General features: G+C 42.6%; 1 protein-coding gene across 1 annotated transcript in view; it reads left to right on the forward strand.

Annotated features, from left to right (window-relative positions):
• The window catches only part of dnai3 (dynein axonemal intermediate chain 3), a 121,633-nt gene that overhangs the window by 26,716 nt on the left and 72,532 nt on the right, over nucleotides 1-22,385 (forward strand). The window contains exons 6-11 of the mRNA XM_072574848.1: nucleotides 3,549-3,748; nucleotides 6,863-6,979; nucleotides 11,036-11,226; nucleotides 17,038-17,162; nucleotides 20,847-20,936; nucleotides 21,341-21,430. Of these exons, the coding sequence (XP_072430949.1) occupies nucleotides 3,549-3,748; nucleotides 6,863-6,979; nucleotides 11,036-11,226; nucleotides 17,038-17,162; nucleotides 20,847-20,936; nucleotides 21,341-21,430 (813 nt within the window). The remainder of the gene's footprint in view (nucleotides 1-3,548; nucleotides 3,749-6,862; nucleotides 6,980-11,035; nucleotides 11,227-17,037; nucleotides 17,163-20,846; nucleotides 20,937-21,340; nucleotides 21,431-22,385) is intronic.

The following is a 22,385-nucleotide window of genomic DNA, read 5'->3' on the forward strand; positions in this document are numbered from 1 at the left end:
CCTTGTTGTGGAGAAGCCCAAGGAAGACCAAGAAACTGAGGAGGTAAAACAGAAATATCCTGGCATCTTCCCTGGATACTGCGTGGTAACCAGATTGTGCTATCATAAGTCACAGCACGATGCAAAAAGTAAAGAGAAAGATGAAGGTTCAGTTAGCAGACACCCTGTTTGATGTAATGGTGCAGGAAAAACCTGAACAGGCAGAGGGTCAGACAGAAGTGTTCAGTCCCAAAAGGATAAAAGATATATATATATAAATATATATATGGTTGCGTACTCTAAAATGGAGGCAGAGAATATTCTGGAGGGTTATTATCTGAAAGGTAGAATCCTAAGGTGGAAATGGAGACCACGGCAGGTTAGTACAGAGGAGAAATAGGCCGAAGTGCACCAGATTGTGTTGCCAGTAGCATACAGACAGGAAGTGTTACAGGTAGCACATGAACTACCTGTAGGAGGTCACCTAGGGGTAGGAGAGACTCAGGCTAAGTTACAAAAACATTTTTATTGGCCTGGAATGCACAACGATGTGGTTAACTTTTGCTGTACGCGTCATACATGCCAAATGGTAGGTTAGCCACAGGCGGTAATAAAACCAGCCCCTTTGTTGCCAATTCCCGCATTTGAAGAACCTTTCATGTGGGTTACAACCTTTCATGTGGGTCCCCTCCCGTGAACTAAAAGTGGGAGCCAGCACTTGTTAACCATAATAGATGTGTCTACCAGATTTCCAGAGGCAACTCCATTACTGAGCATCAAGGCAAAAAGGGTGGTAGAGGAATTAGTAGCTTTCTTCACATGGTATGGGCTACCCAGAGAGATTCAGTTGGACCAAGGGTCAAATTTTACTGCTAGGCTGTTTAAGGAGGTTATGGATAGCTCAGGTATACAGCACTTTAAATCCAGTGTGTATCATCCTGAATCCTAGGGAGATTTAGAAAGGGGGCATCAGACCTCGAAGGTCATGTTGAGAACATACTGTCAGGATTACCCGAATGATTGGGATATACATCTCCCATTCGTATTGTTTGCCATTAGAGATGCCCCAAATGAATCTACTCAGTTCACTCCCTTTGAGTTAATATTCGATCATCAAGTGAGAGGTGCTTTGAAATTAATTAAAGAAAAACTGACGGGACCAAAGTCGGAGATCTCATACTTAGTTTATGTCTCGGAGATGAGGGAGCGATTAAATCGAATAGGTGAGTTAGCTAAACAGCATATAAAGAGGGCACAATGCAGATTGAAGCAGGTGGCAGATAAAAGCTCTGAGACTTGGGCGTTTTCCCAAAGGGATGACATGTTAGTACTGTTACCAGTGATAGGAGATCCCTTCAAAGCCAGGTTTAATGGTCCCTATCAAATTGAGAACAAGTTGAGTCTGGTGAACTACCTAGTAAAGATGCCAGATAGAAAAAAAGGTATCATGTATGTTATGTGAACATGTTGAAACTGTATTACACTAGAGAGAAAGAACTAGAGAAACAGGTGTTAGTTACTGCCCCGTAGAGTGAGGAATCAAATCCAGATGATACGGATTTTGATGTGCCTCAAAATAGACTAAAAAATGAAGAAGTCCTTGAGGAGTGGGATAGGTTAGTAAGGTATCTATCTCAGGAGCATATAATGCAGTTGAAAGATTTGTTACTGCAGAATAAGGACATGTGTAAGAATCAGATGGGAAGGATGAATGCTATTGTACATGAAGTAGACATAGGGAATACTGCTCTGATACAACAACACCCCTCTTGGCTCAATCCTTTCAAAGCCAGACAGGTGTAGATGGAGGTGGAGGCCATGCTCAACAAGGACACCATCGAACCAAGCCAGAGCGAGTGGAGTTCGCTGATCGTCTTAGTTCTCAAACCGAACAGGACTCAATGTTTCTGCATGGATTATCGGAAGGTCAATGTTGTTACAAAATTGGACTCATATCCAATTTTGAGACTGGAGGACTGTATCGAGAAAGTCGGACAAGCCAGTTACATCACCAAGTTGGACTTAATGCTTGGTTACTAGCAGGTAACTTTATCAGAGACGGTGAAAGGAATTTCTGTATTTGTAACCCCAAATGGGCTATATCAGTCTAAAGTGATGCCTTTGGATTGAAGAATGCACCCCCCAACATTCCAAAGACTCATGAACAGAATTGTGGCTGGGTTTACAAACTGTGCAGTCTATTTGGACGATGTCGTGATCTTTAGTAAGTCCTGGAAAGATCACATGGTACAGTTGGCAGGGCTCTTTGAATGACTTCAAGAAACAAAACTGGTGGTACACTTAAATAAAATGGAATTCGTGAAAGCAGAGGTGACGTTCTTGGGACATAATATCGGTCATGGAAAGTTGACCCTGCGGAATGCAAAGACGAAGGCCATTGAGGAATTTCCATGACCAACCTCAGAAAGATGTGCGTCAATTCTTATGACTCAGCAGATTCTATTGGAAGTTTGTTCCAAACTTCAGCAGTGACACCATTAACCAATTTGCTGAAGAAGAATACAAAGTTTCGGTGGACAGAACAATGCCAGGAGGAATTCGGCCATTTGAAAGCCATATTAACCATCAAACCAGTTCTAGCTAGACCAAACTTTTCAAAACCTTTTAAAATCACCATCGATGTTAGTGACATTGGAGTTGGAACTGTACTCCTACATGGACTATAAGACCATAAGAAACTCCATCAAGCCTACTCTACTCAGCCATTCAATAGGATCATGGTTGATCCAATGTTTCTCACATCCACTTTCCTGTCTTTATCTCATAATCCTTATTTCCCCGACCGATCAAGAATCTATCCATCTCAGCCTTAAGACTGTATTCATTCAGGAAAGCAGCTCATCACCACCTTTTCAATTATGGATGCCACGGTGGTTAGCATTACTGCCTCATAGTGTCAGGGACCCAGGTTTGATTCCCCCAGCCTCGGGTGACTGTCTGTGTGGAGTTTGCACATTCTCCCTGTGTCTGCGTGGGTTTCCTCCGGGTGCTCTGGTTTCCTCCCACAATCCAAAGATGTGCAGGTTAGGTGATTTGGCCATGCTAAATTGCCCATGGAATGCAGGCTCGGTGGATTGGACACGGGAACATGCAGATAGGGGAGGTGGGTCTGGGTGGAATGCCTTTTAGGGAGTCAGTGCAGACTCAATGGGCCAAGTGGTTTGCTTCCAAACTAAGGGATTCGGTTACAATTAGGGATGTGATGCTCGTGTCCCTGGAATGAATATGAAAATAACCTTCTGACTTCTTCAATATTAGATCCACTCCTTGTCAGATAGAAAATGATGTGGCACATGTTTATAATCGAGTTGAAGGAAGTGGTGCTGGAAAAGCACAGACAGTCAGGCAGCATCTGAGGAGCAGGAGAGTAACGTTTTGAGCATAAGCTCTTCATCCCGATGAAGTGTTTTTGCCTGAACCATCGATTCTCCTGCTCCTCAGATGCTGCCTGACCGGCCGTGCTTTTCCAGCACCCCACACTCTTCAACTCTGAGCTCCAGCATCTCCAGCATCCCAGATGTTTATCATCACTATTCTCTTCACTGCAGGTAAAAATTATGATTTCACGTGTCCGCAGAGAATTTGGGGCTCCTGTGTCTTTTAGTGATCGGAATGATGCTGAAATAAAGGATAGCTATGTGGAGTGCACATCCTACCAGGACAAGAATTTCAGCATTAAGAAGCTGGAGAGGGATATCGGGATACAGGCTGTCTGCATTCTCCAGGAGAACAGCACACAAACGGAATGGTGAGTTAACTACCCTGACTAACCAGTGAACTTCTAACCAGAATTAACCAATCAATGACATGAAGTTGGAATGGGGTTAGCTAGTGCAAACCGTTTACTTGCACTTCCTACTCACATGAGCTTCAGTGACAAGACAGGGACCCAGAAGAGAGTAGGTGCTTGTTTATGACTGGCACACACTTGATGGGCTGAAGGGCCTTTCTCTGTGCTGCTGACCTTAATGACTCCGTGACAGGCAACATTGTGTATGGTAGCACTGTTGTAATGTTCGTGGACTAGAAATCTGAAATAATAATCCACAGGCAGAGGGTTTAAATGCTTGTCTCAGCAGCTGGGCAATTCTGCTAATTAAATACATTTGGAATGAAAGAAATGCCAGTATCTGTTGAGCATGTGGCAACTGGATTATTGTAAAAACCCATCTGGTTCTTTAATCCCTTTAACATGGCTGTGGAATGCTACGTGACTCCAGATCCACAATATGTTTATCTTGGTGTGGTCAATTCTTAACCACTTTGTGATTATCTTGCTTGTTGTAAACTCAAAATGGTCTAGAAAGCTGTTAAGAGGCTGATTCATAGTGATAGAATCCCGACTGTGTGGAAGCAGGCCATTCAGCCCATCAAATCCACATTGATTCTCTGAAGACCATCCTGCCCAGACCCACCACCATATCCCTGTAACTCTGCATTTCCCATGGCTAATCTACCTCACCTATTCACCCCTGGTCACTTTGGGTAAATTTAACACAGCCAATCTACCTTACCCTCACATCTTTGGATTGTGGGAGGAAACAGGAGCACCGGGCAGAAACCCACGCAGACAGAGAGAGAACGAGGACAGTTGGGATGGGAAATTATTGCTGGTTTACCAGCAAAAGCCACATGGAATAAATAAACTAAAATCCCAGAGATTAAAGGCAATTGGCTCAAAAAGCAGAGAGTGAGACGAGGAGAATTTAATGAATTCTTACACTTTGGAACACACCGGGAAATGGAAGCAGATAGGAGATGTTAGAGACGGTGGAGAGGAAAATGTGTTTCTGGGAAACACTTCAAACAATGTGGAGTGACTGGAAGGAGAGAGTTGTTTTGGTTCGAAAATGTTAAGGGAGATTTAAGAGGAATCACTATTTAATCCAAATCAGAAAAGGTTTGGAAGCAGTGAATGAAGAGAAACAGTTTCTAAGGTCATTGGTAGAGGAACTGGGGGGAAGGAGACATGCGAATTGCTGTTTACGTAGTGACGTGTGATCTGGAATATGCTGCATGAAACAGTGATAGATTGAAGCATATTCAATGATAGCTTTAAAAAGGAAATTTAAGAAAAGTTTATAAAGGAATCATTTTCAGGATTGTGAGAACAGCATGACAGAGGGACAGTAACTGGACAACCCTTTCAAATAGATAGACACAGTGCTACACATCGCCTCAAGTATTGCTAACACAAGATACATTTTGTTATAAGTTTTTGACTTGCACTCATCTGGACAATTTGCAAGAATATCACATCATGGGGAGAGCCAACATTTATACTGCATGGGAGGAAGAGAATGCTGATTAATTGGTTAGTGAGCTCTGATTGGTAGAGATTTAAATAACTCCACAGAGATCTAGTATCCCATCACTAAGTTGCCCTTTATTCACATGGAAGGTCCTTGACACTGATCCAGCTGTCTCAGAGTGACAGCATGTTGGATGCTCCTGTTTATATCTGTCAGCCAAGTCTCCCTGATTGCACTAGATTAACAGCCCCAATCAGGGAACTTGTATTCTGTGAGGTCTACCTGGCTGACCTCATTACAATGACGACAGAGATGTTGCCATGAAAAATGCCCTATTAGTGCTGATTGACAGTTAACTGCCAGGCATTGTTTAAATTTTAAATCAAGCACGGTGACTGTAATTGTGTGGGTCACCCTGAGAAATGAACCAGCGAATGGCTGGCATCTATTTTGTCGAGTTCAACTGAGTGCAGGTGTGAGCACATGTTCTCTCTGTCTGCAAGGACCTCTCAAATTTTAAACTTAATGTTGATCTTGCTCTGGTATGGTATGATCTACACATACTGCACATAGAACAAAACTTTTCATTGTACCTAGGTACATGTGACAATAATAAACCAAATCAAATCAAGGAATCGGGCCCTGTGTAATAATATTATGTAGTTTCCAGTACTTGTAAGTGTGCCACCCAACGACCCCAACCAACAATCATAATTTGTCATCAGCCTTATTCTTCACACACTCAGGATTACCCAGCAAGTGTTGTCCAATTGCAGAATCACAACTAATGTTGGACACTGTGCTGTGAGTTTTATAAATACAGGTTGGCTGGGTCTAGTCAGTATCTTGCTTTTCATGAACAGCTCTGTTATAGAACATAGAATGTAGAACAATAGAGCGCAGAACAGGCCCTTTGGCTTTCAATGTTGCGCTGACCTGTGAACTAATCTAAGCCCATTTCCCTACACTATCCCATCATCATCTATATGCCTATGTTTCAATGACCTATAATGTGGCTGAGTTAACTACATTGGCAGGCAGGGCATTCCACGCCCTTACTACTCTCTGAGTAAAGAACCTGCCTCTGATATCTGTCTTAAATCTATCACTGTTTGATATGATCGACCAGTCTTTGGGACATACAGCCTACATACCTGACGCCACACTGGCACTAAAATTCACATACCACATACCCATTCATCCGACAGGCAGAATGTCTTTTTGGTTTAATGGCAGCATTCTGTTAGTGGTGAGCATCTCTTGTGTGGCTACTGCACAGTTTCAGCTTGAAACAGATAGCTTTACCTGTTAAAATGGTGAGACTTCTTACCCTTTCACAGTAACCTGAAATAAGCTGGGCCATTTTCATGACAAAGAATGACTTTTCACAATATACAGCAAGAAGTAATCTGACCAGGGTGGCTTTCTCATATCACACTTCAGTATTATAATCATAGGTTGAATAAATAGTTAGGGCCAAACTTATGAAGTCGGCTTTAAAATGGCCACATTCTACACCATCTGATTCTAAAAACACTTAAACATTCAACAAACCATCCTGCTTGGAGTTTTATCTTGTTTATACTGTGTTTTAACTGTTGCTGTTTCAGGACCTATCCTCAAAACGCTTGCACCCAGTATACACCCAGTGAGTTCACACAAGAGGAAAAAGATGAAATGTTAAAATCTGAAGCTCTTACCACGTTTATCAACTCGGTCGCTTTGAGGTACAGTTGTATATTGAATTGCCAAATCCGATTGGATAAATTACCAGACTTAAAGCACATGACCAACCTAACTTCATGGCCACACACATTACAAACATAACGGGTAAGGTCGCCATAGTCTTACCTGATCATGGGGCTGATCTTTTTAGAGAGACACACAGAGAGAGAGAGAGAGAGAGAGAGATGGAGGTGGGTTAACCTGAGGGTCACCATACCTAAGATGAGTGGAAAGGTTGAGAAGGAGTGTCCTTCATGGAATATTAATGAAATAATCACTTGTAGTCAATCTACGACCACTTCTATCGAGAAGGACAAGGGCAGCAGATACTTGGGAACACCAGCCCCTGCAAGCTCCCCTCTGAGCCACTCACCATCTTGTTCTGGAAATATATGACTATTCCTTCACTGTTGCCAGGTCAAAGTCCTGAAATTCCCTCCTTAATGTCAGAAGTCAGATGGCACCAGGTTATAGTTCAACAGGTTTGTTTGAAATCACAAGCTTTCGGAGCATTGCCCCATCACCTGACAAAGGGACAATACTCCGATAGCTTGTGATATCAAATAAACCCGTTGGACTATAACCTGGTGTCATATGATTTCTGACCTTGGCCACCCCATTCCAACATAATTTCCTCCCTAAGGGCATTGTGGGTCAACCCACAGCAAATGGACTGCAGCGGTTCAACAAGGCAGCTCACCCCCACCTTCTCAAGGGCAACTAGGGACAGGCAATAAATACTTGCCCAGTCTGTGATGCACATGTCCCACAAATGATTTTTTTTTTAAATGAATGTCTATCGTAAATGGAGAGTATGCAAAATGCCCAAAAGATATTTATCCCAGGCTTGTGCTTCCCTGGGAATTTAATACTTATTCCAGAAACATTCTCGAGGTTGAGAATGCACATTTATAACATACATTAGATACTGGTCTTGGAAATGATTTAATAGTAAGAATAGACAATGAAGTCTAATTTGAAGGGTTCATGACTGAGATTAAATAAATTGCTCTTGCATTCCCATCGGCTTCTCCTACTTCTTATTGCTATACTAGCCCCTTGCTGACAATATTTAAAAACATATCAGTTGGGCGTATGAACTGATGATACTCAGGTCAACATCAAAGTGTCTAATATGGATGCCCTCACTGTCTCTAAACTGTTGATTGTTTATCCAACATCCAGTATTAAGCTGGCAGTAAATTCCTCTGTCTAATTATTGGGAAGAGCAGAGCCAATGTCTTCAATAATAGAAAACAAAGAACTGCGGACGCTGGAGATTGGAAACAAAAACAGAAATTGCTGGAGAAACTCAGCAGGTCTGGCAGCATTTGTGGAGAGAAAGTGGATCAGGTTGTAAGTTTGTTCGCTGAGCTGGTAGGTTTGTTCTCAAAAGTTTCAACACCATGCTAGGTAATATCATCAATGAGCCTCTGGTGAAACGCTGGTGTTCTGTCCCACTTCCTACTTATGTGTCTTGCTCTGTGTGGTGGGTGCTATCCATCCAGATTACTCTGGCCCCTAGGCATCATGGTAACCCACAAACCTTCCACTACACTGAAACAGCTGATGCTGAATCCAATGACCCCTTACCAACAACCAGCAGAAGAACATCATTTACAAAATACCCTGCAAGGACTGCAATAAACATTACATCAGACAGACAGGCAGGAAACTACCCACCACGATACAGGAACACCAATCAGCCACCAAAAGACATGACCAACTATCACAAGTATCCTTACATATAGACGAAGAGGGGCACCAGTTCGACTGGGACAATAAATCCAGTCTGGGACAGGCTAAACAAAGACACACACAGGAATTCCTAGAGGCCTGGCATTCAAACTGGAACTCCAATAACAAACACATTGAATTGGACCCCAATTTACCAACCTCTCCGAAACAGAACCAGAAATGATATCACCCACCAAAACAGACCAAGACACATAAATAGCAAGTGAGACAGAACACCAGTGCTTCATCGGAGGCTTACTGACGATGTTACCGAGCATGGTGATGAAACAGCTGAGAACAAACCTGCCAGCTCAGTGAGCAAACTTACAGCCTGAACCTCAACCTGAGCTACAAATCTTCTCAAAAATCGCAGAGAAAGTGGAGTTAATGTTTTGGGTCGAGTGACTCTTCTTCAGAACTGAGATGATGAAGGGTCTGCTGAAAAGACTCAAAATGTTGACTCTGCTTTCTCCCCACAAATGCTGCCCAGACCTGCTGAGTTCCTCCAGCAGTTTCTGTTTTTGTTTCAGATCTCCAGCATCAGCAGTTCTTTTATTTTTACTTTAGCGAGAGCATCTATTGGCTGCAGACCTCCTCCGAAGGTAAGTGTATTGGAGGAGAGAGGTGAGGAAAGAGAGGTGAAAGGAAAGGCTAAAGTGCAGACAGTAAGATTTATCTCAGAATAATAGATTGTGGATTCTGTAGGCAGTGATTCTGATTAATAGGCAGAACAGGTCAAAGTAAAGACTGCTTGGAGAGGAATTTACGAGAATTCCTATTTGACTTAAACTGGCCTTGATTATTTTCAATGTATTTGACATCTCCCTGGCAGATAGAAGGGAGATTTAGAAACTGCTTTGTTAAATTGCAAAGTGACTGTGTGGGGCAGGGGCCAATTGTTTTTTTTCCTAGTCTGGCCTTTTCATACCTTTGCATGAACAACATACTCTGCTCCACCAGATAGACACAGGGTCATCGGAATAGGAGAATGCCTTTAAGTCCCTCAGTAATGTCCTGCTATTCAACAGAATCATGGATGGTCTGCAACCAAAATCCAAGCTCTGACTTTACCAGGTGTCTCTCAATATCTTTGTCAGACGAAAAGCTATCGCACTTAGTTTTAAAATTGGTAACTGCTTCAGTGATGTTTTCAACAGAGACTATCCAGCATTCTGCTGCTCATTGTGTGAGGAAGTTACAAATGAAGAACTCACTCTTATTTTAGTCAACTCCACAAATTCCAAGAACTCCCGATCCCTATCCCCTGCCACAATCAGAAAATGTTTCCTGCAGTCTACCCAAACTGTTCCTCTTGATGATTTGAAAATTCTTTTGTCATTGTCAACACTCAATTGGTTCACTCCTTGGAGTCTTAGAGATCTGCACCACGGAAAAATGCCCTTCGGCCATTGAGTCAAAAACAACCATCAGACTATTCTAATTCCACTTTCCAGCACTTGGCCCATTTCCTGTAATATTTTGTACATGCACACACTACTTCAATGTAATGAGGGTTTCAGCCTCTCTCACCTTTACACGCAGTGAGCTCCAGATTCCCCATCACCCTCTGGGTGAAAGTATCTTTCCTCATATCCCCTCTATTGGATACCTCCTTGATCTTCTATACCCCTCCAAGTTGTTGTGGTTCTGTTCGCCGAGCTGGGAATTTGTCTTGCAAACGTTTCGTCCCCTGTCTAGGTGACATCGTCAGTGCTTGGGAGCCTCCTGTGAAGCGCTTCTGTGCTGTTTCCTCCCAGCTCAGCGAACAGAACCACAACAACGAGCACCCGAGCTACAAATCTTCTACCAAACTTTGAACCCCTCCAAGGGAATACAAGCCAAGTCTATGTGGCCTGTACCTAGGACTTAAAGCCATGTTATCCCTGATAGCATGCTAGAGCTATGGAGACATACAGCACAGAATCAGACCCTTCGGTCCAACCAGTCCATGCTGACCATGTTCCAAAACTAAACTAGTCCCACCTGCCTGCGTTTGGCCCATATGTCTCCAAACCTTTCATGTAGTTATCCATATATGAACCACTCTATGTAAAAAAGTTGCCCCTCATATCCTTTTTAAATCCTTCTCCTCTTACCTTAAAAATATATCCCCCAGTTTTGAACTCCCCACTGTAGGGTAAAGACCCTTGTCCTTCACCTTATCAATGCTCCTCTTGATTTAGTGAACCTCTGTAAGGTGAATAATCAACAATAAGGTCTAATCAACCTGTGCTATAGTTTTTCCAGGCCCCATTTAACTTGCCTGAGGTATATAGCTCAGGAACTGATGCAGTCTTCACAAAGTTACACTTGCATTCCAGATTTGAGTCAGCCCTACAACAAAATGAGATCATGGATGTCTTTTACGATGACTGGAGAGGACTTTCGGATGAAGATAGTACATTTGGAGGGAAAGCAGACTGCCATCTAAAGGAGTACCAGTCTTTCACAGATCTTCAAAAGAGCCAAGGGAAGAGGATAAGCCACATTGAATGGCACCCGATTATTCTGGGTAAGGTGGATTTTAGCAAGACTGAAGGTCAGCTCTTGTAAACATCAGCCAAGGTTCATACAAACCAGGAGTAGGCCACTCAGCCTCTTGGGCTTACTCTGCCATTCAATAAAATCATGGCTGAGGCAGAAGTGAGTACTGAAGATATTGGAGATTAGAGTCAAGATTAGAGTGGTGCTGGAAAAGGACAGCAGGTCAAGTCGGAAAATCGACATTTTGGGCAAAAGCCCTTCTTCAGGGGTGGAGAGATAAATGGAAGGTGGGGTGGGGTTGGGGAGTAGGTAGCTGAGAGTGCAATAGATGGTTGGAGGTGGGGGCAAAGGTGATAGGTTGGAGAGGAGAGTGGAGCGGATAGGTGGGAAGGAAGATTGACAGGTAGGACAGGTCATGAGAATGGTGCTGAACTGAAAGGTTAGAACTGGTGTAAGGTGGGGGAGGGGAAATTAGGAAACTGGTGAAGTCCACATCCTAGGGATAGGAAGTTCCCGATTTGAGAACATCCGACTTACAAATGCTCTTCCTTACAAGCAAGATCCACATTAATCTCAAAGATCTGACACGCAAACATTTGCTCATAGTATGAGCAGCTGTTTTTATATTGTATTGTGTTCTGTTCCAAGTTGCTTGGAAATCAACTTTTTTAAAAAATTCATTCACAGGATGTGGCATCATTTATGGATGTATTCAAGAATGGAACCTACATGTAATATGCTGCCCATATTAATGTCATAAACCGTCTCTGAACTGCTTCCATTGCATTTATATCCTTCCTTAAATAAGAAAAATGCTGAGTACACTAATCCTGATTTAGAAATGTCCCTCCAGAGACTTCAGTGTAAAACTTGCTCTCCATTCCAGCACTCAGGAAAATCTAAGCTGCCATTCAGATGAGACATGAGTTGAGTTCATGTCTGTTTCCTGCCTAAAAGGGATCCTATTGGCATTATTCAAAGAATCACAGAAAATTTCTCCCCAGTGAACGTTTATCCCTCAACCAATGTCAATAAAACAAATTAAATGGTCATTAAATAAACATAGTTGGAATGAGTGCACTGATAATCATAGCTCATTGTTCTACAAGTCCCTGCAAAATGTATGAAATCTCAATTAAACCACCAAAATGACAAGATTGTCTGACTGACTACTACTCAAGACAAAGCAATTCACACCAAGTTTCACAATGAGCAGATAATAACTCTACTGATAGTGAACAAAGAGAACAAAGAACAAAGAAAGTTTACAGCCCAGAAACAGGCCCTTCGGCCCTCCAAGCCTGAGCCAATCCTAATGTACTGTCTAAACCTGTCGGTCAATTCCTAAGTATCTGTATCCCTCTGCTCCCCATCTACTCATGCAGCTGTCCAAACATCTGTCTTAAATGAATCTACCGTGCTTGCCTCTACCACCTCTGCTGGCAATGTGTTCCAAACGCCCACCACCCTCTGTGTGAAGTATTGCCGTGCGTATCCCCCTTAAACTTTCCACCTCTCATCTTGAAAGCATAACCTCTTGTTATCTCTATCTACCCTGTCTGTACCCTTCACAATTTTGTAAATCTCAATCAGGTCCCCCCTCAATCTCCTTCTTTCTAATGAAAATAAACCTAAACTACTCAACCTCCCTTCATAGCTAGCACCTTCCATACCAGGCAACATCCTCGTAAACCTTCTCTCTGCACCCTCTCCAAAGTGTCCACATTATTTTGGTAATGTGGCGACCAGAACTGTACACAGTATTCTAAATGCGGCCGAACCAATGTCTTGTACAATTTTAATATGACTTGCCAGCTCTTATACACAATACCCTGTCCAGTGAAGGCAAGCATACTATATGCCTTCTTGACCACTCTATCCACCTGTGCAGCAACCTTTAGGGTACAATGAACCTGCTCTCCCAGATCTCTCGTCCCATCAACTTTTCTCAAGGCTTTTCCATTCATTGTATAATCCACTCTAGAATTAGTCTTGCCTAAATGCATCACCTCACATTTGTCTGGATTGAAAGCCATCTGCCACTTTTCTGCCCAACTCTCCAGTCTATCTATATCCTCCTGTATTCTCTGACAGTCCCTTATGCTTTCTGCTACTCCACCAATCTTCATGTCATCTGCAAACTTGCTGATCATACCAACAGTGCCCTCTTCTAGATCATTTATGTATATCACAAACAACAGTGGCCCCAACACTGACCCCTGTGGGTCACCACTGGTCACCTTTCTCCATTTAGAGAAACTCCCTTCAACTACTACTCTCTGTCTCCTGTTGTTCAACCAGTTCTTTGTCCACCTAGCTAGAACACCCTGCACACCATGTGACTTCACTTTCTTCATTAGTCTACCATGGGGAACCTTATCAAATGCCTGACTAAAGTCCATGTACATGACATCTACAGCCCTTCCTTCATCTATCAACTTGGTCACTTCCTCGAAGAACTCTATTAAGTTGGTAAAGCATGATCTCCCCCGCACAAAACTACGTTGCCTATCACTGATAAGCCCATTCTTTTCTAAATATAAATAGAGGGGCTATCTGCCTTTATTCCTGATGAAGGGCTTTTGCCCGAAACGTCGATTTTACTGCTCCTCGGATGCTGCCTGAACTGCTGTGCTCTTGCAGCACCACTAATCCACATAGATATCTGTCAGGGCCCCAGCTATTTCCTCTCTCACCTCCCTCAACAACCTGAGGTAGATCCCATCTGGTCCTCGGGATTTGTCCACCTCTAGCCTACCCAACATATCTTTCCTGCTTATGCCAACGTGATCCAGACTAATCAAACTTCTATCTCTAATCTCAAGATTCATCATGTTCCTCTCCTCAGTGAACACTGATGCAAAGTAATCATTCAGAATCTCACCCATTCTCTCAGGTTCAACACACAGCCTTCCTTCATTATCCTTTCGTGAACCAATCCTTTCTCTAGTTACCTACTTGCTTCTTATATTAGAATAAAATGCTTTGGGATTTTCCTTAGTTCTGCTCGCTAAAGTTATTTAATGACCCCTTTTAGTCCGCTTGATTCCTCATTTAAGACTTGTCCTACTCTTCCGATATTCCTTCAGGGCCCATTCTGTTCTTAGCTGCCTGGACCTTGTGTACACTTCCCTTTTCCTCTTGGCTAGTCGTACAATTTCTCCTGTCATCCACGGTTCATGAATCCTGCCTTTCCTATCCTTTGCCTTCAACGGGACATGCCTATCCTGCAGTATCTTTAACCTATCTTTGAAAGCCTCCCACATCTCAAATGAGGACTTCCCTTCAAATAGCAGTGTCCAATCCAGATTTCCCAGCTCCTGCCTAATTTTGATATAATTGGCCTTGGCCCTGTTTCGTACTCTTCCCTTAGGACCACTCTCATCTTTATCTACGAGTATTCTAAAACTTACAAAATTGTGGTCACTGCTCCCAAAGAAATCCCCCACCACAACTTCTACCACCTGTCCTGGCTCGTTCCCCAGTACGAGGTCCAATACGGCCCCTTCCCTCGTTGGACTATTGACATACTGAAGGAAAGGAATTCTAATCTACTACTTGCAATTTAACTCTGTCCCTTTATAAATAAAACCAAAATAATGCTTGAGGTGAGGAAAAGACAGATGATTTGACACAGATATCGTGGGTCAAAAAAAGAAATGTGTACAGAGATTGATTACAAAACTGACGATTAAAAATTGAGAATACAAGGGTGGATTAAAATTACTCTCATAGTTCCTTTTGAATTTCGCAATGATAACATCTGGAAAGTGATGGTCATCCTTCACGTTGATCTGCTAGCCCTAGGTCTGGGGAACTTTTTCTTTGAGCTTTCTTGTTTCTCATGTTTTTTTGTCTCCCACATGGAGAGGAGGGTGCAAAGGAGATTTTTTAGGTTCATGGCCTCTGGGTGTCTCTGGCTGACCTAAATCTGTATAGTGTATTTGTAGCAAATAGCAGCTCAATGAATCCAAGGGCTGTTATCAAACAAACTTTTCTTAACTCAAAGACTTTTTGTTGCTACTCCATCTCAAAGTAATGATATTGCTACTTTGAAAAGCATCATTGTCTTGCACAGTTCAAAATGCGTACCATTTGATTTTTATACATTGTAAAGCTCTCCTGATATTTGAGCAAAATATCAAAATAACTAGGTTTCCAGTCTAGTTTATAATCCAAAATGTGGTGTCTCACTGGAGAAACTCAGCAGGTCTGAAAGCATCTGTGGCAAGAGTTACAGAATTAAAGTAGCAAGTCCAATTTGATTCTTCTTTGGAAAACATCTGAAGAAGAGTGACATTGGAACGGAAACTGTTGTGTTTATTTCAGATCTCCAGAAGTCAAAGAAATTTGCTTTTATCACCTGCTTATTACCTCACTACAGTTTATTGGAGGTCTGTGTGCATATATTAGCTGCAGTACTCCTTCATTGCAATAATTATAACTTTTCCAAAGTACATCACTGTGTGTAACATGCATTGGAACATCCTGAAATTATGAAGGGCATATCACAACTGAGGTACAGAACAGGAGATATGAAACTTACTAGAATAGATTTTACATAATCTATCAAATCAACACCAGTCTTTCTCTTAGCACAGCACCAATACCTATCAGATAAAATAAATAATATTGGAGCGAACTCAGTTCTCTCAGTGAGACAAAGTGCATATCATTGAGCACCAGAGACACATATATTCTGCCAAATCCATCCAGTCTGAATGAATGGATAACTAGTTGCAGGCTGTCCTGAACTCCCTGTGTATACAGACTTATCCAAGATAATAATAAAACAATTGGAATAAAATAATACACAGATTCTTTGTAGACTGAGTGGGCTAAGGCATATTCTGTGATGTATTGAAGAATTTTATATGGTATCCAATTGAAACATATAAAATTCTGAAGGTGCTTGAGGCAAGTGTGATAATCCCTACAAGGTTTAGGGGGAATCATTAATTAATCTCCCTGTGGAGCTTATTGAGTTTGAGCTACCCACTGGAACTCTTCACCTGAGTTCTTTATAAAGCAGATCCAGAAGTGGGTTTGTCGAACTGTCTGTCCAGTCTGGGACTAGCCTTTGTACACCATGAGTGGTGGCTCTGTTTTGATGTTCAACAATAAATTATGCTCCTTTCCATTTGGGTTTCCTGAGATATTCCAGCAGGCTAGTTTCTGAGAAGCTGTTTCTCCCAGTGGGGCACCATAGAGCAAGATGTCACTGTCTCCAAATAAGGGGTGGGCCATTTAGGACTAAGGTGAGGAGAAATTTCTTCATGCAGAGTATTGTGATTTGGAGGTGCTGGTGTTGGACAGGAGTGTACACAGTTAAAAAATCACACAACACCAGGTTATAGTCCAGCAGGTTTATTTGGAGGCATTAGCTTTTGGAGCGCGGCTGCTCCATCAGATGGTTGTCACAACCACCTGATGAAGGAGCAGGGCTCCAAAAGTTAGTGCTTCCAAACAGACAGAGTATTGTGAATCTTCGAATTTCTCCAGCCTGGTCAGATGCAGATGCTCAGTTGTTGAATAATTTCAAATCAGAAGTGAATAGATTTCTGAATATTAAGGGATATAGGGGAACAGGTGGAAGGGTGGGGTTAAGGTAATAAATCAGCCATGATCCTATTGTGTGGGGTAGCAGGCTTGAAAGGCCAAATGGCCTGTCCTACCTTTGATCGCTTATGGCCTTCATTCTGAAAAGAGTAACTGTTTTTATGAACGCTGGTATTAGTTTTATCCATGTATACATTTATAAATCCATAATTTATCCAAATTAGTCATAATTTTATCCATTACACAAATTAACTGTGACAATTCTTGTGTTTGTAATCAGGGCTCGTGGCTGTGTCAGTTGTCGACCGTATTACTATGGAGGACAGGATTAACCTAACCAACAGATTAGTCCGCAGTCATTCATATATCCTGTTCTGGAATTTCACCGATCCCATCCACCCACAGGTATCCTAAGGACTTTTGCACATTACTAGAGAAGTGGTCAAAGACAAAAATATTCATAAAGCTCTTTGTGTCATTATAACACAGTTTACAATCTCAGTGAGGTACTAGGGCTTGGTACATAGATAAAACGCTGCAGTTCAAGAGAGATATGAATTGATGCTGGAGGAGGAATTAATGTACATAAAAAAATGTACATTAGCTTTGTACATAACACAACCCATACCACCTATAGTATAATCAAGACTGAGATTCACAGGTTTTTAATCAGTAAGGGAATCAAGAGTTATGGATAAAGGCAGGAAAATAGAGAGGAGAATTATTAGATCAGCCATGATCTCATTGATCGGCAGAGCAGAATTATACAACTCGCAAACAGACCCTTCAGTCCAACTCATCCATGCCAACCAAATTTCCCACTTGTCTGTGTTTGATCCATATGTTTGTAGCCCTTTCCTATTTATGTACCTGTCCAAATGTATTTTAAATGTTGTAACTGTACCTGCATCTACCACTTCCTCTGGCAGATTATTCCACAGACGCACCACATTCTGTATGAAAATGTTGCCCATCAGGTCCCTTTTAAATCTTTCTCTCCTCATCGCAAAAATATGCCCTCTAGTTTTGAACACCCCAACCACAGGGAAAAGATCTTTGCTAATTCGCCCTATCCATGCCCCTCATGATTTTATAAACCTCTATTAGGTCACCCCTCAACCTCCTACGTCCCAATGAATAAAGTCTCAGCATATCCAGCCTCTGCTTACAACACAAACACTCCAGTCCCAGTGACATCCTGGTAAATCTTTTCTGCAGTCTCTCCTTTTAAGGATATCCTTCCTACAGCAGGATGACCAGAACTGTTATCAATACTCCAAAAGTGGCCTCACCAACATCCTGTACAACCACAACGTGAGATCCCAACTCCTAGACTTGATTCTCTGAGCAATAAAGACAAGCATGCTAAATGTCTTCTTAACCATCCTGTCTACCTCTGACGCAAATTTCAATGAACTATGGACATGAACCCCCAGGTCTCTCTGTTCTACTACACTCCCCAGGGCTCTACTATTAACTGAGTATGTCCTGCCCTTTGTCGTCTTAGCAAAATGCAATGCCTTTATACTTGATAGGCTAAATGGTCTATTTATGCTTCTAGGTCTTATAGTTTTAACTGAGCGATCAAAGACTGAACAGACTGGGTCATTTCCATCTTCTAGGGTTTCTAAAATCATAGGGAAGGTACCCATTAGATATTGAGGGAATGTTCTGAATATTTTACTCCAGGAGTGGGGAGAATTTTGAAACATTGATACGACTGGGGGAATTGAAAGGAATATTGATGCATTGGACGCTGGATAAACACACGAGAGTGAAGGAAAAGAAGGATATGGGGACAGGGTGAGATGAAGAGGGGGGCGAGGGAGCTCAAACAACCTGTTGGAACAAACTGTCGAATCATCAAATCCCTTCAGTGTGGAAGCAGGCCCTTTGGCCCATCAGGTCTACACCAACCCTCTGAAGAACATCCCACACACCACCCCCAACCTTGTATATCCCATGGCAAATTTACCTAGCCAACATATCCCTGGACATTATGGGCAATTTCCTATGGCCAGTTCACCTGACCTGCACATCTTTGGACTGTGGGAGGAAACCGGAGCACCCGGAGGAAACCCACGCAGACACGGGGAGAATGTGCAAACTCCACACAGACAGTCACCCGAGGGTGGAATTGAACCCGGTTCCCTGCTGCTGTGAGGCAGCAGTGCTAACCACTGAGACATCATGCAACCTAAATGACTTGGACTTTCCATATACCTACAAATGTCTTATGTGTTACAGAGTTTTTTTTTATTTGTGCCCATATCCTTTTGGTTCTGAATCCACGGAATCACAGGATGGTTACAGCACAGAAGGTGGCCACTCAGCCCTTCATGCCTGTTCATCAAAATGAGCATTATTACCCAGTGCCAATCTCCAGCCATTTCCCCATCTCTTGCACATTATTCTTACCTAAATAACCATCCAATTCCCTCTTGAGTACCTCCATTGAACCTGCCTCCACCACATTTCCAAGCAACACATTCTATCCCTAACAGCTCACTGTTTAGAGACATTTTTCCTCACATTACCCTTGCATCATTTGCATATCAGGGTGAAAGTGAGGACTGCAGATACTAGATACAGGAGTCACGATTAGAGTGGTGTGCTGGAAAAGCACAGCAGGTCAGGCAGCATCCAAGGAGCAGGAGAATCGACGTTTCGGGCAGGAGCCCTTCATCAACCCTTCATCTCATTTGCACATCTCTTTCAGTCAATGTCCTCTTTTTGTACCTCCTTTTACGAGTGAGAACAGCTTCTCCCTATCTACCCAGTCCACTCATGATTTTGAATGCTTTATCAGATCTCTTGGATCGGAAAGGGTTAGAGTGTATAGGCAAACACAGACAAATGGGACTGGTTCAATTTGGGAAACCAGGTTAGCACAGACAAGTTGGACTGAAGGGCCTATTTCCGTGCTGTATGACTCTATCGTAGGTATCAAGGAATAATGAGCACAGGCAGAAATGGAGCTCAGTCTCCGATCAGCCATGATCTCATTGACTGCTAAAACAGGCTTAAGGGGCTGAATGGCCTTTTTTTTAGCAATATGGTTGTGGACATTATGGGTTAGACCAGAAGATATAAGATCAGATTAAGCCATTCGGCCTATCAAGTCTGTTCCACCACCTGATCATGACGGATATGTTCCTCAAGCCAGAGGGCAGTAAGGAGTCAACCATGTTGCTGTGGGTTACGTAGGCAAGACCAAGTAAGGATGGCAGATTTCCTTTCCTGAAGGACATCAGTGTACCAGCTATGCTGTCACTCACAATCAGCAACAGCCTCATGGTCACCATTAGATTCTTCATTCCAGATTTTTAATTGGATCCAAATTCCACCAAATCCCATCATGTCGGGATTTATACCCATGTCCCCAGAACATTTTCTGGCTCTCTGGATTAATAGTCTAGCTGGTAATACTGCTAGGCCGTCATCTGTTCTTCTGTTGCACTCAATGTCAGTTTTTTTTGTCCTTTCTTCCGGATGTTGTTATGAAGCACCCTGCTGTGTTAGCAATCTCTCCATTCACAGCATTTCTTTATACTGTGTTCTTCTGTAATGCAGTGGTTACAGTCTTGTGCAACCCCGCATTATAGAAACAATGCCTAAAGTGTTGCCGATGTAACTGCATTACAGCCAATGCATATTATAAAATTTTGCGCTGTAGAAACAGTTTTCCCAATTTGTCAATCATTACAGTGAATTTGCATGACAGAGCGACCTGACTGAAACTATCACACAATGCGAACACTTATTGTGGGATCATGTTAGCTTGTGGATTCACTTGAACAACCGTTCCGACTGGGTGTATAGTTTCAGTTACATCACACTGTAAAGTTTTGCTATAAATTCTGTGTTAGGATTGAGCCCTCCACTATCACCTGATGAAGGACCGTCGCACCAAAAGCTAGTGTGCTTCCAATTAAACCTGTTGGACTATAACCTGGTGTTGTGTGATTTTTAACTTTGAACACCCCAGTCCAACACTGGCATCTCCAAATCTAAACACATAGAATGTGAGTGGACAGAGTTTGGAATTGGTATAAATGTTTGTCTTTCCTGTGTTTGACTTTTGTTTAGATCATGCTGAAGGCACCGGATGATATTTACTGCTTCCAATTTTGTCCAACTGACCCAAATATTTTGGCTGGAGGCTGTAAGAATGGCCAGGTAATGTGTAAATTCTAAAGCGTCAAAGGAACAACTTCATACTTTAACATCTGAGAATAGTTAAAATGTAAAATCAATCACTAAATTAAAGCCAAGTCTCTCGGTGTAACTGAAGAAGCCGTGATTGGTGCAGGTACCTGACTTCCTCTCATCCACACTCAGTTGCCCTGTCTTCAGTTATCTAGCTCTCTCGGCTTTGCAATTCCTTCTTGAAACTCTAATCTTTAATACTGACTCTCTTTAGCTGAGGTTTCAAACCTTTTGCTGGCTCACTGCCAAGTTTCATTTGAGAATAGTATGTGTCATGGAGTTTGGGAACATCTCACTACACTAAAGGTGCTATGTAAATACAAGTGGTTGTTGTAGTTGTTGCTGATAGTTGTTCTTTGTTTTTCCTGGCTCAGGTGGTGCTTTGGGACATCTCTAACTTTGCGAGCAGATTACAGGGCAACCTTCCAGCAATAAAACCTGAGGCCGTCAAGTCCAATCTGTTGGTGAGTGAGATGGGATGGTGATGGTCTGGTCATAGCATGTTGCAGCTGGACTATAGTCATTCATTTCACATGTACCTCAGCACCTATGACCCCCCAACCTCAACTGGCACATAATGACCAAGATCTCATTGGCTAATCCCCTGCCTCTGTTTGACCTATCCCATAGTCCTAGCATTGATTAACAGACAAGTCCACCTCCCCTCCCCAGTAGCCCACTCTTGTATCTCCCTCCAGCCCACTGCACGTCCACTGGATCTCTTTAGATTACTCACCTATGTCCTTTCGGGAAGGAAACTGCCATCCCCACCTGGTTGGCCGTACATGTGACTCCAGACCCACAGCAATGTGACTGACCCTTCACTGCCCTCTGGGCAATTTTTGATGAGCAACAAATGCTGACCTAGCCAGCAACACCCTCATCTTGTCAATGAATAAAAGAAATAAAATCACTAAACAGAAGAAATCTCCCAAAGAACAAATTTACAAGGAAATTACACTAAGGAACAAGAACTAAAGAGTATTCCTAACGGATATAATCTTAATCCTAATATAGACTGGATTAGTGATAGTGTAAATGGTAGACTTTATGAAGTGTGTTCAGGAGAATGTCTCTACAGCAGTATGTTGTGGAACGCTGGATCCAGCTTTGGAGAATGTTGGCATTTGTACCTGGGTCTCTGGATTAATAGTCCAATGATAATACCACAAGGCTATCACCTCCCTCAAGCTCCCTGTTTTTAAGAGACCAGTTATCTGCTCACCCCATGGTCCTGGTTGAAGAATGGCCTGCAATGCATCCACACTAAGCCTTCATCTGGGGTTTCTGTAGTGGAGTCATCAGCCATGGAGGGTAACCCTTCTCCCTCAGTAACCATCCAGTCCTTAAAGGGAAGCAAGAACATGAGAGTCCTCAAGGCACAGACATCATCACAGCTCCCAGCGTTCCTGGGGCAGA

This window comes from Chiloscyllium punctatum, chromosome 7 (genome assembly GCF_047496795.1).
Source record: "Chiloscyllium punctatum isolate Juve2018m chromosome 7, sChiPun1.3, whole genome shotgun sequence".
NCBI classification, from domain to species: Eukaryota; Metazoa; Chordata; class Chondrichthyes; order Orectolobiformes; family Hemiscylliidae; genus Chiloscyllium; species Chiloscyllium punctatum.